Source organism: Mus caroli, unplaced genomic scaffold, assembly GCF_978045245.1.
Source record: "Mus caroli unplaced genomic scaffold, Mus_caroli_1 scaffold_6, whole genome shotgun sequence".
In the NCBI taxonomy this organism is placed as follows: Eukaryota; Metazoa; Chordata; class Mammalia; order Rodentia; family Muridae; genus Mus; species Mus caroli.
Window position 1 is genome coordinate 43,276,585 of NW_028227261.1, and position 13,854 is coordinate 43,290,438.

The 13,854-nt window shown below is 35.2% G+C and overlaps 1 protein-coding gene across 1 annotated transcript in view; it reads left to right on the forward strand.

The window, feature by feature from the left end:
- The window catches only part of LOC110293524 (selection and upkeep of intraepithelial T-cells protein 10), a 68,972-nt gene extending 55,118 nt beyond the window's left edge, over positions 1-13,854 (forward strand). The window contains exons 6-7 of the mRNA XM_021161370.2: positions 8,997-9,119; positions 13,619-13,854. Of these exons, the coding sequence (XP_021017029.1) occupies positions 8,997-9,119; positions 13,619-13,854 (359 nt within the window). The remainder of the gene's footprint in view (positions 1-8,996; positions 9,120-13,618) is intronic.

The following is a 13,854-nucleotide window of genomic DNA, read 5'->3' on the forward strand; positions in this document are numbered from 1 at the left end:
CCATATTCCTACTAGGATGACCCATTAAGCCCCATTTAAAGCATTCCATTGCTTTCCAAATACAAAGTCCCAAAATCCACATTCTGTCAAATAAAAGCATGGTCAGGCCTATCACAGCAATAGCCCACTCCCAGTACCAACTTCTGTCTTAGTTAGGGTTTTACTGCTGTGAACAGACACCATGACCAAGGTAAGTCTTATAAAAAAACAACATTTAATTGGGGCTGGCTTACAGGATCAGAGGTTCAGTCCATTATCATCAAGGTGGGAGCATGGCAGTATCCAGGCAGGCATGGCGCAGGAGGAGCCAAGAGTTCTATGTCTTCATCCAAAGGCTGCTAGTGGAAGACTGACTTCCAGGCAACTAGGGTGAGGATCTTATACCCACACCCACAGTGACACACCCATTCCAACCAGGTCGCACCTATTCCAACAAGGCCACACCTTCAGATGGTGCCACTCCCTGGTCCAAGGATATACAAACCATCACAATCGTTTTTCTTAAGGAGTGGTTGTAACTAGAAAGCTTGTAAGGTTATTAAGCGTAACATATGCATAATATATTTATTTATTAACTAGAAATAAGTGCATTTATTCGTAGCAATTTATTAAGTAAAAGTCCTCAAGGAATAACACTATTATGTGGAAACAAGTAGTAACTGAGGACACTAAAATGAAAGGATTATACCTGGACAATTTTTAAGAATACTAAAATATTATTTTAAACCATAACTGTTATGAATATACAAAGAACGAGGATATATATCTAATCTATCTTATATGGATGACCTATAGACTGCTTGAGATATAAATCTAGCATGGCATTGTTTTAAAATGTCCAGGCAATTTAGAACAATTTAATAAATGTCTAAAAACTGCCTTCTTAAAATGACAGCATTTTTTTTTATGAGTTGTATATGCATAAGCAATTGTAAATTTGAGAATTAATAGCATCTGAAGGATGAACAATCTTAAGCAATTGTGAGCTTTGAGATATAATATTGACTATTAATATACAAATTAAGGTTTGATTGTTCAGCATTTTAAAACACCATCTATAGCACACAAGTAGATTATTTGTGTTGAAACAGGGGGAAACTTAAGAGAATAAGCATGTGATCTAATTCACATGTTCACGTCTCATATAGGGGTTGTTACTAAACACAATAATTGGGATGTATGCATGCATGAATTTACAGAAGATATAAAAGCATGCATAAAAACAATTTTTCACTCATCTTTGGAATATTGATTGTTAATCTATTTAAAATGATAGTATGTAATAGGTCAATTATTAATATTTGGTAATAAACAAATAAATTGCTGTATTGAACAAGAGACATACACTAGTCAGGTTTTTAAAAAACAATTTTTGTTATAGTTTTTTTTTTTAAATATACGAATATACTTTACAAATCTTTATTAGTACCACAGTTGAAACTGTGTTTTGAGGTGAAAACCACTTCGACCTTGGCCATCTGCCCTTGGCCTTTATCTCAGGCAGAAGAGGCTGAAGGCAGCCCAATTTATTGTAGGCCAGAAAACTTATTCCAGGTCTTAGTAAGAACAATATGGCTACTTTGGTCGGGACACGTGGAGGCTCATGGCTCTCCTGAATAAGCTGTAAAGCCGCCCACCTTTTGGCAGCTGTTCCTACCACTATAGCTCAGGGAAACTGTGTGTCTCAAGGCCCTGTCCCACAGCAGCCAGCAGTTAGCTGGGTCCATGCGGGCCAACGATCATCTGGGAGGATGAGAAAAATGACTTTACAATGTTTTTTTCTGGCCAAGGAATTGTCTTGGGCACAGCTAATATTTAATTACCAATGATTATAATTAATAACAATTATAAAAGCTTTCTTTATTTTTTGTAAAATCCTTTGTAGTAAACTGAAACCTTTTGTAGTAAACTAAAACCCTAAGTAATAAAAAGATATTGTCTCTGAATCTTTTGGGTGAGAGCAAGGATTTAAAGTAAACTTCCCTTGAGAAGCATTAGCTAATGAAACATTTTTCACTTAGGAAACAATATACACTGAAAGATTAAAACTCTTGGCTTCTTGTGTAGAAGCAGAAATGATAAAAATGTTTTACATAATGTAGGTCAATATTTAGCCATATTAGAGGCAAAATATTTTAGTTATTACAAACTCACTAGAAGCAAAACCTTTACAATCATTAAGATGCAAAGGAGAGAGAAAAAGAAACAAACATTAGGATCTATAATAACTATATAAAAGGTAGGCAAACCAGATTGTAATGCCTTGATAAATTTTATGGACTGATTGACTCTTTATAAACTATGAATTTGAACTTCATTAAAACAGCATCTGGCTAGATCTGTAAAGAATTATTAAGTTTTTTTTTTGTAACATTAACTTTGGGAACGTAAAACCCAATTTCAAAACAATTTATTACTTATAGAATTAATATTAGAAGCATTATTATCATATTACAAAGTTTGGCTGCCAATTAATACCTATGAATACATGCAAGCTTTAATGTTTTATTAAAGAGACATTACTTTAAATATTATCTTTAATTCTACTTTCTAGGATAGGAACCACATTAATTATTATCTCAACTAGAAATATCCTTAGAGACCCAGCCTTTTGGCCTGCCTTATGCCATGTGTTGGAAGGACTCTAAACTTGAGTTATCAATTTTAAGACTAACCATCTGTTAGGAATGTAACAATTATTTAATCTTAACTAATAACTTATGAGCTGATTGTGAAAACACACAGAGCATATTACCAATTAAAAAAAAAACGAAGCAGTTACATTTAAACCAATCAGAGAACATTAATTTTTCTAGCTATCATCATAGAATAAAAAGCACTTTATCATTTGCCAAAAACATTAATCAAGATTGCAGAGAACCTTCCAGGAAAAAACCATTTATCAGCTTTTTTACCCCGAAACTAAGAGGCTGTAGACTCTCCTTTTTCCTATAACAAACAGTTTCTCCAGCAGGGCCCTCTTGCTGTGTGTCTGTTTCCTGGTTGAAGAGTGTGGCCGCTCTCGGCTTTGCAGATAAAGTTTTTTAGCCATCTTTATTATCCAACATAAAACATAGAACATTCATTCATACAAACTGGACACGAACATACATGAATTGAACATGTGAAGGGACTGGTGCAGCAGACATTAGACAAAGACACAAAAGGGGCAGAGTACTTTTGCTGTAAAGCCCAGAGAGAACAAAGCATGACACCCTTGAAATTTCTCTCTGCTTTTTGGGACATTTTCCTCCCGCATGATGCAGTTTTTAACTGCGGCCATCCGCCTGATTATTAATTTCCTTTTAATAAACCCTTTCTATTCTCAAGCCTAAAAATGTAGCTTCTGGGAGCTACGGCTAACCGCCTGTTAAGTTCCTAGTCCCTGATAAACCTCACTGCCAAACCTAAGTGAATTAGCGCTCAGGTTTAACACTGTTTCAGCTTAGCCCATACCGACCTTCTCCAGTATGAATTTCCTTTAATTATTTTCTTCTTCTATGGAGCTCCAAACCAGCAGTGCTTCTTCCAAATGTCTTCTGCCATTTCTCAGTCCCAGGTGGGTGCCAGATCTGTTGTGGCCAGCCAGCGGCTCACATGTCTGGGTTCTAGTCTGAGACGCATCTTGGAACCTGGAAGAGAAGAGGGGGCTAGGCAACTTGAGAGAGACAGAGCTAAGACAATTGGTTTCTGATCAAAGCTCAATTTTACTATTTCGTGCACCGAGTTATGAAGGAGGGGGAAGGGGCTAATTCCCACCAAATCATCCTGCAGTAAAGTTGCAGGTGACCATGTGTTTGACTCCAGAACAGCAAGGGGCAAGCATAGTCAGTGGGAGTGGCAGAATGATAGGGCGGCAAGCTCCCCCCTGATGCTATCTTCTTGCTAACAGTGAAACCTGAGCTGGGGGGAGGGGGGATCACAGTTTATCTGATCTTGATTTAACTTTGTTATCTAGTATCTGTCTAGAAATTTGACCATTTCGTTCAGATTCTGCATCCTTCTTTGTTTTTTGGTGTTGTTTTTTGTTTTTTGTTTTTTTGTTTTGTTTTGTTTTTGTTTTTGTTTTTTTTGGTTTTTTAGTATAGGCTTTGGTAGTTGGAGCTAATGATTTTTTGAATTTCCTTGGTTTCTGTTGCTAGATCTCCCGTTTCATTTCTGATTTTGTTAATTTGGATAGTGTCTCTGTGCCCTCTGGTTTGTGTAGCTAAGGGTTTATCTATCCTGTTGATTTTCTCAGTGAACTAGCTCCTAGTTTTGTTGATTCTTTGTATAGTTCTTTTTGTTTCTACTTGGTTGATTTCAGACCTGAGCTTGATCATTTTCTGCTGTCTACTCTTCTTGAGTGTATTTGATTCTTTTTGTTCTAGAGCTCTCAGATGCACTATCAAGCTGCCAGTGTGTGCTTTCTCCAGTTCATTTTTTGAGACACTCATAGCTATGGGTTTTCCTCATAGCATTGGTTTTATTTTGTCCCATAAGTTTGGGCACTTCATTTTCATTGAATCTGTGGTGATCTGATAGGATGCATGAGATTATTTCAATCTTCTTGTATCTGTTGAGGCCTGTTTTGTGATTAATTTTATTGTCAACTTTGGAGGACATACCATGAGGTGCTGGGACATAGGTATATTCTTTTGTCTTAGGATGAAATACTTTATAGATATCTGTTAAATCCATTTGGTTCATAATTTCTATTAGTGTCACTGTGTCTCTGTTTAGTTTCAGTTTCCATGATCTGTCCATTGCTGAGAGTGGGGTGTTGAAGTTTCCTACTTTTATTGTGTGAGGTACAATGTGTGCTTTCAGCTGTAATCTGTGGTGATCTGGTAGGATGCATGGGATTATTTAATAAAGTTCCTGTTATGAACGTGGATGCCCTTGCATTTGGAGCATACATGTTCATATTTGAGAATTCATCTTGTTAGTTTTTTTTTTCCTTTGATGAGGATTAAGAGTTGTTCCTTATCTTTTTTTGATTACTTTTGGTTGGAAGTAGATTTTATTTGATATTAGAATGGCTAGTCCAGCTTGTTTCTTTGGGTCATTTGCTTGGGAATTTTTTTCCAGTCTTTTACTCTGAGATAGTGTCTGTCTTTGTTACTTATGTGCATTTCTTATAGGCAGCAAAATGTTGAGTCATGTTTAAATATCCAGTCTTTTAGTTTATGTCTTTTTATTGGAAAATTGAGTTCATTGATGTTAAGAGATATTAAGGAAAAGTGATTGTTGCTTCCTGTTATTTTTATTGTTAGAGGTAAAATTATGTTTTTGTAGTTAGCTTCTATTTGGTTTGCAGAAAGAATATTACTTTCTTCCTTTTTCTGGGGTATAATTTCCCTCCTTGTGTTGGAGTTTTCCATCTACAATCCTTTGCCATGATACATTTGTGGAAAGAAATTGTATAAATTTTGTTTTGTCATGGAATATCTTGGAATCTACAGATATGCTAATTGGGAGTTTTGCTGGATATAGTATTCTGGGCTGGCATTTTTATTCCTTTAGTGTTTATATAACATCTGTCCAGGATCCTCTTTTTTTTATAGTCTCTGGTGAGAAGTCTGGTGTAATTATGATAGATCTTCCTTTATATGTTACTTGACCTTTTTTCCTTATTGCTTTTAATATTCTTTCTTTGTTTTGTGCATTTGGTGCTTTGATTATTATGTGACAGAAGGAATTTCTTTTCTGGTCCAGTCTATTTGGAGTTCTGTAGGCTTCTTGTATGTTCACAGATATCCCTTTCTTTGGATTAGGGAAGTTTTCCTCTATAATATTGTTGAAGATATTTACTGGCCCTTTAATTTGGGAATCTTTGCTCTTTTCTATACCTATTAACTTTAGGTTTTGTCTTCTCTTTAGATCCTGGATTTCCTCAATGTTTTGGGCTAAAATCTTTTTGCATTTTCCATTTTCTTTTACTGTTGTGTCTGTGTTTTCTATGGTATCTTCGGCCTATGAGATTTTCTCTTCTATCTCTTGTATTCTGTTGGTGACACTTGCATCTATAACTCCTGATCTCTTTCCTAGGTTTTCTATCTCAAAGTTTGCCTCCCTTTGTTATTTATTTATTGTTTCTATTTCCATTTTTAGATTCTGGATGGTTTTGTTCAATTCCTTCTCCTGTTCAGTTGCGTTTTCCAGTAATTCTTTAAGGGAATTTGTGTTTCCTCTTTAATGGCTTTTACCTGTTTATCTGTGTTCTCCTGTAATTCTTTAAGGAATTTTTGTGTTTCTTCTTTAAAGGCTTCTACCTGTTTATGTGTGCTCTCCTGTTTTTCTTTAAGGTAGTTATTTATGTCCTTCTTAAATTCCTCTATCATCATCATGAGAAGTGATTTTAAATCAGAATCTTGCTTTTCCTTTCTGTGGGGGTCTCCTGGACTGCTGTAGTGAGAGAACTGGGTTCTATTGTTGACACATAGCTTGATTACTGTTGCTTAGTTTCTTGCACTTGCCTCTTGCAATCTGCTGATCTCTGGTGTTAGTTGGTCTTGCTATCTCTGACTTGATCCTATCTCTCCTGTGAGCCTGTGAGCCTGTGATCTTAGGTCTGTCATCACTCTTGGATGACCAGCTGTCTCTGGGCAGGATTTGGGGTCCAGAGAGCTGTGCCCCAGGGTTACTCTGGGATGAACATGGAGACAGGAAGTATCCTGTCCCCCAGTTCCTCTGCAGTTCCTGAGGCAGTTCCCTTTTTGGCAAGTTATTTGGGCAAACGTGTTTGTCTCACCTGTTAACTTAGGAGTACAGTACTTCTGGGAGACTAGTAATCTCCGTGTAATTTGGGTCCATAGACCTGTGCCACAAGATTAACTCTGGGGCATGGATGAAGACCAGATACCTTTTACTTCATTATGGATATCAGGATGCATTTTATTAAAAATAAACCATCATGGAAAACCTAAAATATCTAGTTATTATCATAAGGAATTTGCACTCATCAATGAAACAAAATTTATCAAATGTCATATATAGATATGCTCCTTTCCATTTTTAATGTATATTTCAGAATGGCTGCCAATGAAACCCATGCCATTTACTTCAGTACAAATCATTAAAACAAGTATCAAATCACAAATAAATGAGCTGAAAGGAAATTGAAAAATAGCAACACTGTATACAAATATGGAAGACATAATTTAACTTCCAGCACTATGGAATATAATAAATACCAGTCTTTCTGATTATAATATATATATATTTCTATTCATATAACACTTATACAGCTATGTAATTTTAAAATTAATTTGGACACCAAGAAGGCAAGAACAATATTTTGAGTAATAGAAAATATAAATGGATATGAATACTTTCTCTTGCATCTTCCCCTTTCCCTTCATTTTTTTATTTCTGTTTGGATTGTGAAATACCTTTTAAAGAGGATTCTGATAGAAGTATTCACATTCATTTGGTTGGCCTAAAGTAGCAAACACTGAAATAATCTGTAAAAAAGAAAAATTACTAAGTAAAGTTACACATTTCTTGGAATACTATGAAGAATGAAAATTTAGGGACTGGAAAAATGACAATACTCAAGAACACTTGCTATTCTTGCAGAGAATCTAGGTTCTGTTCCAGCATCTATATGACAGCTCAAAACTCACTATATCTATAATTTTAGTGATTCTTCAGTCCTTTTCTGGCCTCTAACACTCATGTGCATAAAACAAAAGATAAATATATATTTAAAAAGTAAATAATTTAGAATTTAGTCTCCCTTTTCAAGATTGCAGCTATTAACTGGCATGAAAATTTGAAGACAAAGACTGCCAAAGAGGTTTAGATTTCAAAATTAGCAACAATTTTCTCGACTTCTTGTATATATTAAGCATATGAAATCTATATTTTGTATTTAAAAATGAAATAATGGAATTAAACTACTAACACAAAAACTATAATAAAAATTTAAGAATATTTAAAAAGCCCAAGTAGAGTCTCTATATATAATCAATTATACTAATTGAAATAAAAAGTAAACCAGTAGAAACTTTAAACATCAAATCAGATATAATGAAAAAGAACTGGCCTACAGATATCAGATAAGATGATTGTGTATGTACATAGCTACTATATATAGCTCGAACACAAATTATGCATCAATCAGCTCTCATAAGAGAAACTCCTATTTTCAGAAGATAATAACACAGAGATAAAGGTGTGGAGCATAAAAGATGTCTTAATGGTCATTCCTAAGCAGGAAATTTATAACACACCCCCCTGCCATGGCTCATATATCATTGCAGAAGAGGAGAAAGAAAGGTTGTAAGAGTCATAGGTGGTGGATGACTAAAAGGAATCAATGTTTTCAGTACACAGAAGGACAGTTACACACATGAACTCATAAGAGTTGAGACAGGATACACATGACATGTGCAGTCTTGGACCAGACAAAATTCATGAAGAACAGACTGGGCATGAAATTGCACCCCTAGCTATGGAGGTACTGGCATTTGATAACTCCTGGGAGAGGGAGAGTCAGTTTTTTTTAGATCTGTGGCCTCTGGTGTATTGACTATTTTCAAGTGAAGGACACACAGCCAATGTTACATGGGCTGCACTTGCTGTATGAATGTGTGTGTGTGTGTGTGTGTGTATACATACATGTGTGCTCATTGGACCCATGTATTTTCTTTGTGCTCTTTCTACAACATCTTGTATTGGTATCTCTGAAACCAGAGAATAAAAATAAACAAGACGATTCTTTCAACTACTGGTAGATAAATGATTTAAAATAACAGCATCTTATCATGTTCATGTATGGCTCAGACCAAACTGTGCAAACACTTGGACTCACTAAAACTGCAAAACTTTGTCATAAAACTGTACCTAAGTGACCTAAACTTTGCCCCAAAATGAAGGCTAATTAAAGTCTCCTTTTTTTTTTTCTTGTTGAATGGGGTCCTGTGATCTCATTTCTTAACTTTCACATATTTCCTTCTCTGTACTTTATTTATTTTACAATATGACTAATATTTCTTTGTTTTTCTCCACAGTTTCTATTTTGGATGATGCATACCCATTATATAGTAATTGGCTGTGGGACATATGCATAGTCTTGATTGTACTGATGATATTTTTCACTGGACTCAGTTTGTTTCTACTTTGGACCCTAAACTGTAAGTGAAGTTAGGGGTGGGAACAGAAGGATTTTCAAGGAACTCCAAGCCTCCTGTCACTCTTCCCTATCAGTCAAAACTTTGCTTGGTGAAACTAGAGGAAACTAGAGGCTTGGATAATTGCTATCATTTTTTACTTACATAAGCAAATAGGTGGCATTTTAGGACTCATACAGTCCTTGCTTACTGTTCATTATATTAGCATGTAGGCTTCCCTGTGGAGGACTATCTTTATTGAATTAGTTGAGATGGAAAAATCTACCTATTTTTGTTTGTTTGTTTTTACTACCTAAAAAATTTTATTTTTTCTTGGATATTTTCTTTATTTACATTTCAAATGTTATCCCCTTTTCTGGTCCCTCTTCCCCCCAGAAACACCCTATCCCTGTGAGCTCTGGGGGCTCTGATTGGTTGATATTGTAGTTCTCCCTGTGGGGTTGCAAACCCCTTCAGCTCCTTCAGTACTTTCTCTAACTCTTCCATTGGAGACCCTGTACTCAATTCAGTGGTTGTCTGTGACCTTAACTGAAGCCTTCTTTATGTGATTCACTGCTGTTCCTCCTTTAAGTACTTTCTGAGATGCCATCCTCAAATACAGGAAACCCTGTCAGACCCTTTTTCCACAGCTCTAAGTAGACAGTGTTCAGCTTTGTCCCTTGAGAACGTTTCATTTTGCATCTTTAATTCTGGATTATTACTGAATGTTATTTTAAGAAAGTGTCTTCTGTAACTTACCAATGCCAAGATAAGCTGAATTAAACTAAATGGATTTTCATTTATCCAGCTACTGTCTCTAACTGGCCTACAAATACATTCAATAAAGCGTACTTAGAATAAAAAAATATCCAGGGCTATCTAGAGAGAAAATAGACATTCTGAGGTTTTTTTAAATCTATTAAAATAGAGAGAATCTGGCTTTTCCTCTTGGGATATTAGTTTCACTAATAAAATAATTTGAACACAGACATGGAGGGAAAGTTTGGTGCAATTTTATTAGTTTAAGAGAAAAACAACAGGGCATTCAAACCGTAAATCTTGTCATCTGCTGGCATGGGAGATGGAGAATAGGAAGAGAAACAGCCATGCCTTTTGCCATGGAAACTGGCAAGCACTCATACCTAGAAGGGAAAATATGTTTCACAGAGCAAATGAGAATGCTCAGTGTCTGTGAAAGCATGCTTTGGCATTTGGCCAGTGTCTGAATGAAAAAGAGAAGGAAGAGAAAAAGGTATAAAATATTTAATATAGTAAAAGTTCATCTTCTTTATTATGACAACATTGATTAAAGTCAAAAGCTAAAAAAATTATGTGGTCAAAACATTTTGTAGTGGCTACACAGATTTTAATATGTATTTTTTTCTGAAACATGTTCTAAAATGAAAAAATGTGTATTTGAGATCCTTTCATGATTGCTATAGATTTGCTTTTAAGGACTTTTTAAAATGTAATTCCACTACACGATTTATTTTGCTGTTTCCTTTCCATTAGGCAAAGTAAAGGAAGCACAGTGCCATTCAGAGCTGAAACACCTAATCCCATCCTTACACCATCTTTCCTTGATTTATCCTTTCTTTTTTATTGAAAATAGAATTTTTCTTTTCTTCATCAGTTTACACTGATTGCAATTTTCCTTCTTCCTCTTCTTCCAGTTCTTCTCCACATTCCCACATATCTGGATCTGCTTTTTGTCTCTTTAGAAAAAAAAATGGAAAAGTGCCTTGAAGGGGCATAATAACAAAATAAAATATAAATAGATAAACAAAAACTAATACCCAATGGAAAAGTATAAGATATTTATTGAGTTCCTGAGAGATACAAAGAAATAAATATACATGTGTTTGTCAAGTACCTTTATGTTAAATTCCTCTTTTCACAGGAGATAGAAATGTATGCACAGTAACACATAGGACCTAGGTAAACTGACTTGGTATATAATTTTAAAAGGAGTATACTGCTTAGTCTTTACAAAGGAAGGCTGACATAGCTTACATTAGTAGGTGTTTAAGTTCTTAAAAAATAGCTTTTTAGATGCTTCAAAAATCTATTATGTTTTTGGTTAGACAAACTAGCATGCAAATTTAAAAGATTAATTTTGGAACTTGCTTAAACTAGAGATACATCACTGTTAAATTTAAAATTACTGGTGATTATAAAATTAGATTCAAAATGTATATTAAGAAATCATATAGATAACAAAATGTTTCTCAAGTCTTAGACAATAAATTTTACTAAATAGTACATGCATTTTTATTGCTTTCAGGTATGTTTTAATAACTATACAATTATTTCATTTATAAATATCATCCATAATTTGCCTGTAATAGGGAAACAAATTTACGAGGCTTATCCAAATATTTTTTTTAATTTTTTGATTTTGTTTTTTTGTTTTGAGACAGGGTTTCTCTGTATAGCGCTGGCTGTCCTGGAACTCACTTTGTAGACCAGGCTGGCCTCGAATTCAGAAATTCGCCTGCCTCTGCCTCCCGGGTGCTGGGATTAAAGGCATTCGCCACCACGCCCAGCTTCAAATAAATCATTTTTTTCATTTTTTTATTAGATATTTTCTTTATTTACACTTCAAATGCTATCCTGAAAGTTCTCTATACCCTCTCCCCGCCCTGCTCTCCTACCCACCCACTCCTACTTCTTGGCCCTGACATTTCCCTGTACTGAGGCATATAAAGTTTGGAAGAACAAGGGGCCTCTCTTCCCAATGATGGCTGGGCTGAATAGGCCATCTTCTGCTACATATGAAGCTAGAGACGTGAGCTCTGGGGTTACTGGTTAGTTCATATTGTTGTTCCACCTATAGGGTTGCAGACCCCTTCAGGTCCTTGGGTACTTTCTCTAGCTCCTCCAATGGGGGCCCTGTGTTCCATCCAATAGATGACTGTGAGCATCCACTTCTGTATTTACCAGGCACTTATCAAAATAAATCTTATAGAAGTTATATATATATATATATATATATATATATATATATATAACTGTCATTTTCACTGCTTAAGAAACTGTTTTCAGGAAGTCAAGGTATGACATCCTTTTTCCCAGTTCTGGATTTGTGACATTGTGTAAATAAGTCTTCTTGACTTGGAAGAATGACTTGTTGTTCAGAACATGCTTGCTTCAGGGTACAGCCCTCCTTTCTTGAGTCAATTCAGGTTTTGCTGCTCCTAGAGCAACAATGACTATTGTTGTTGTTGTCGTTGTTGTTATTTTAGTTTTTCTTGAGTAATTTGTGCAAAGAAATGTAATTCAGTGAATGTGGGGAAGACACTAAATGAAAGCAGGTGCACCAGACTTAAGTGCTGCCAATTAATGAGTCCAACTGAGAGTTTGGATAAGGATTTATCTATCATGTTGATTTTTCTTAAAGAACCAACTCTTTGTTTCATTTTTTTGTTTTGTTGTGTTTGTTGTTTGTTGTTTTTTTTTCTCTTCTATTTTTTTATTGCAGGCCACAGTTTGATTATTTCCTGCCATCTTATATTTTATTCTAGAATTTTCAGTTGTACTGTTAAGTTTCTAGCATGAAATCTCTCCTTTTTTTAATGTAAGCACTAAATACTATGAATTTTCTTCAGTACCACATCCCTTATGTCCCACAAGTTTGGGTATGTTGTGTATCCTTTTTCATTGATTTTAGAAAGTCCTTACCTTTTTTCTTAATTTCTGTTTTGGCTCAGTTTTTACTCAGTGAAGAGTTGCTCAATTTCCATGGGTTAATAGACTTTCTGTTGTTTCTCTTGTGGACATCTAGATTTATTTGTGGTGATCTGATAGGATGCAGGTGGTTATTTCAATTTTTTTACTGGGTTGTCTTGTTCAGCCTTGGTATGAGGGTTTTTCCTAGTCTTATTGCATCTTGTTATTCCATGCTTAATTGTTATCCCTGGGAGCTCTACTTTTTTCTGAAGGCAATGGAGGATGAATGGATGTGAAAAGGGGAAGTAGAAGTGGGAACTGGAAGGAATCGATAGAGGAGAAACTGCAGTCAGGAGATAGGGTATGAGAGAATAAATAAAAAGAAACGTCATAGTTCATGTTTCTCTAGAAAAATGAGCTGTCCTGTCACTTTTGCTTTAAAGTGATTTAAAGCTTTTTGCCTGAAGCTATAAAGATCTCTAATTCTGGAATTCTCATTCCTAAACTTAGAAATAAATATGGTGAGGGCAGTCATCTTAAGAGATAAGAAAGTTCTTGTACATTCTTACAACAGCACAAGGGAATCTGATGGTTTTATTAAAATAGAGTCCTTTGTATAAACACCCAACAACTGAGACAAAATATCTGTATCTGCCAAAATTTACTTCCTCCAAACAACGTCGTATTCTGCCTTAAGTCTAATGGTTTTCTAGCATTGTGGTTCTTGAGTATCCCATTGTAGAAAAAGATACTTTCTTTCAACATTAATATGCTGATCGTGGGTAACAAGTTGCTACATAATTTTGTATGTGTGTGTGTATTGATGTGTCACATAATAAAATGCTTTCTTCCAGGTTATGGTCAGATGTCATACTTACCTTCCATGAGCACTGATTTTTCCAACCATGACTCTGAGCAAAATAGTTCTAAATCTTCTGAGTTCCAAGAAAATTATGATATGAACTGCGAAATGTTCCTAGGAACTTTTGAAGAGACAATATTTAGTCAACACCAAGAAAGTTGTGAAGAGGATAGCTTCAACCCTCTTCAGCCCTTAAGATTGGATTGCAGGCTTAATTGGAAAACTTGA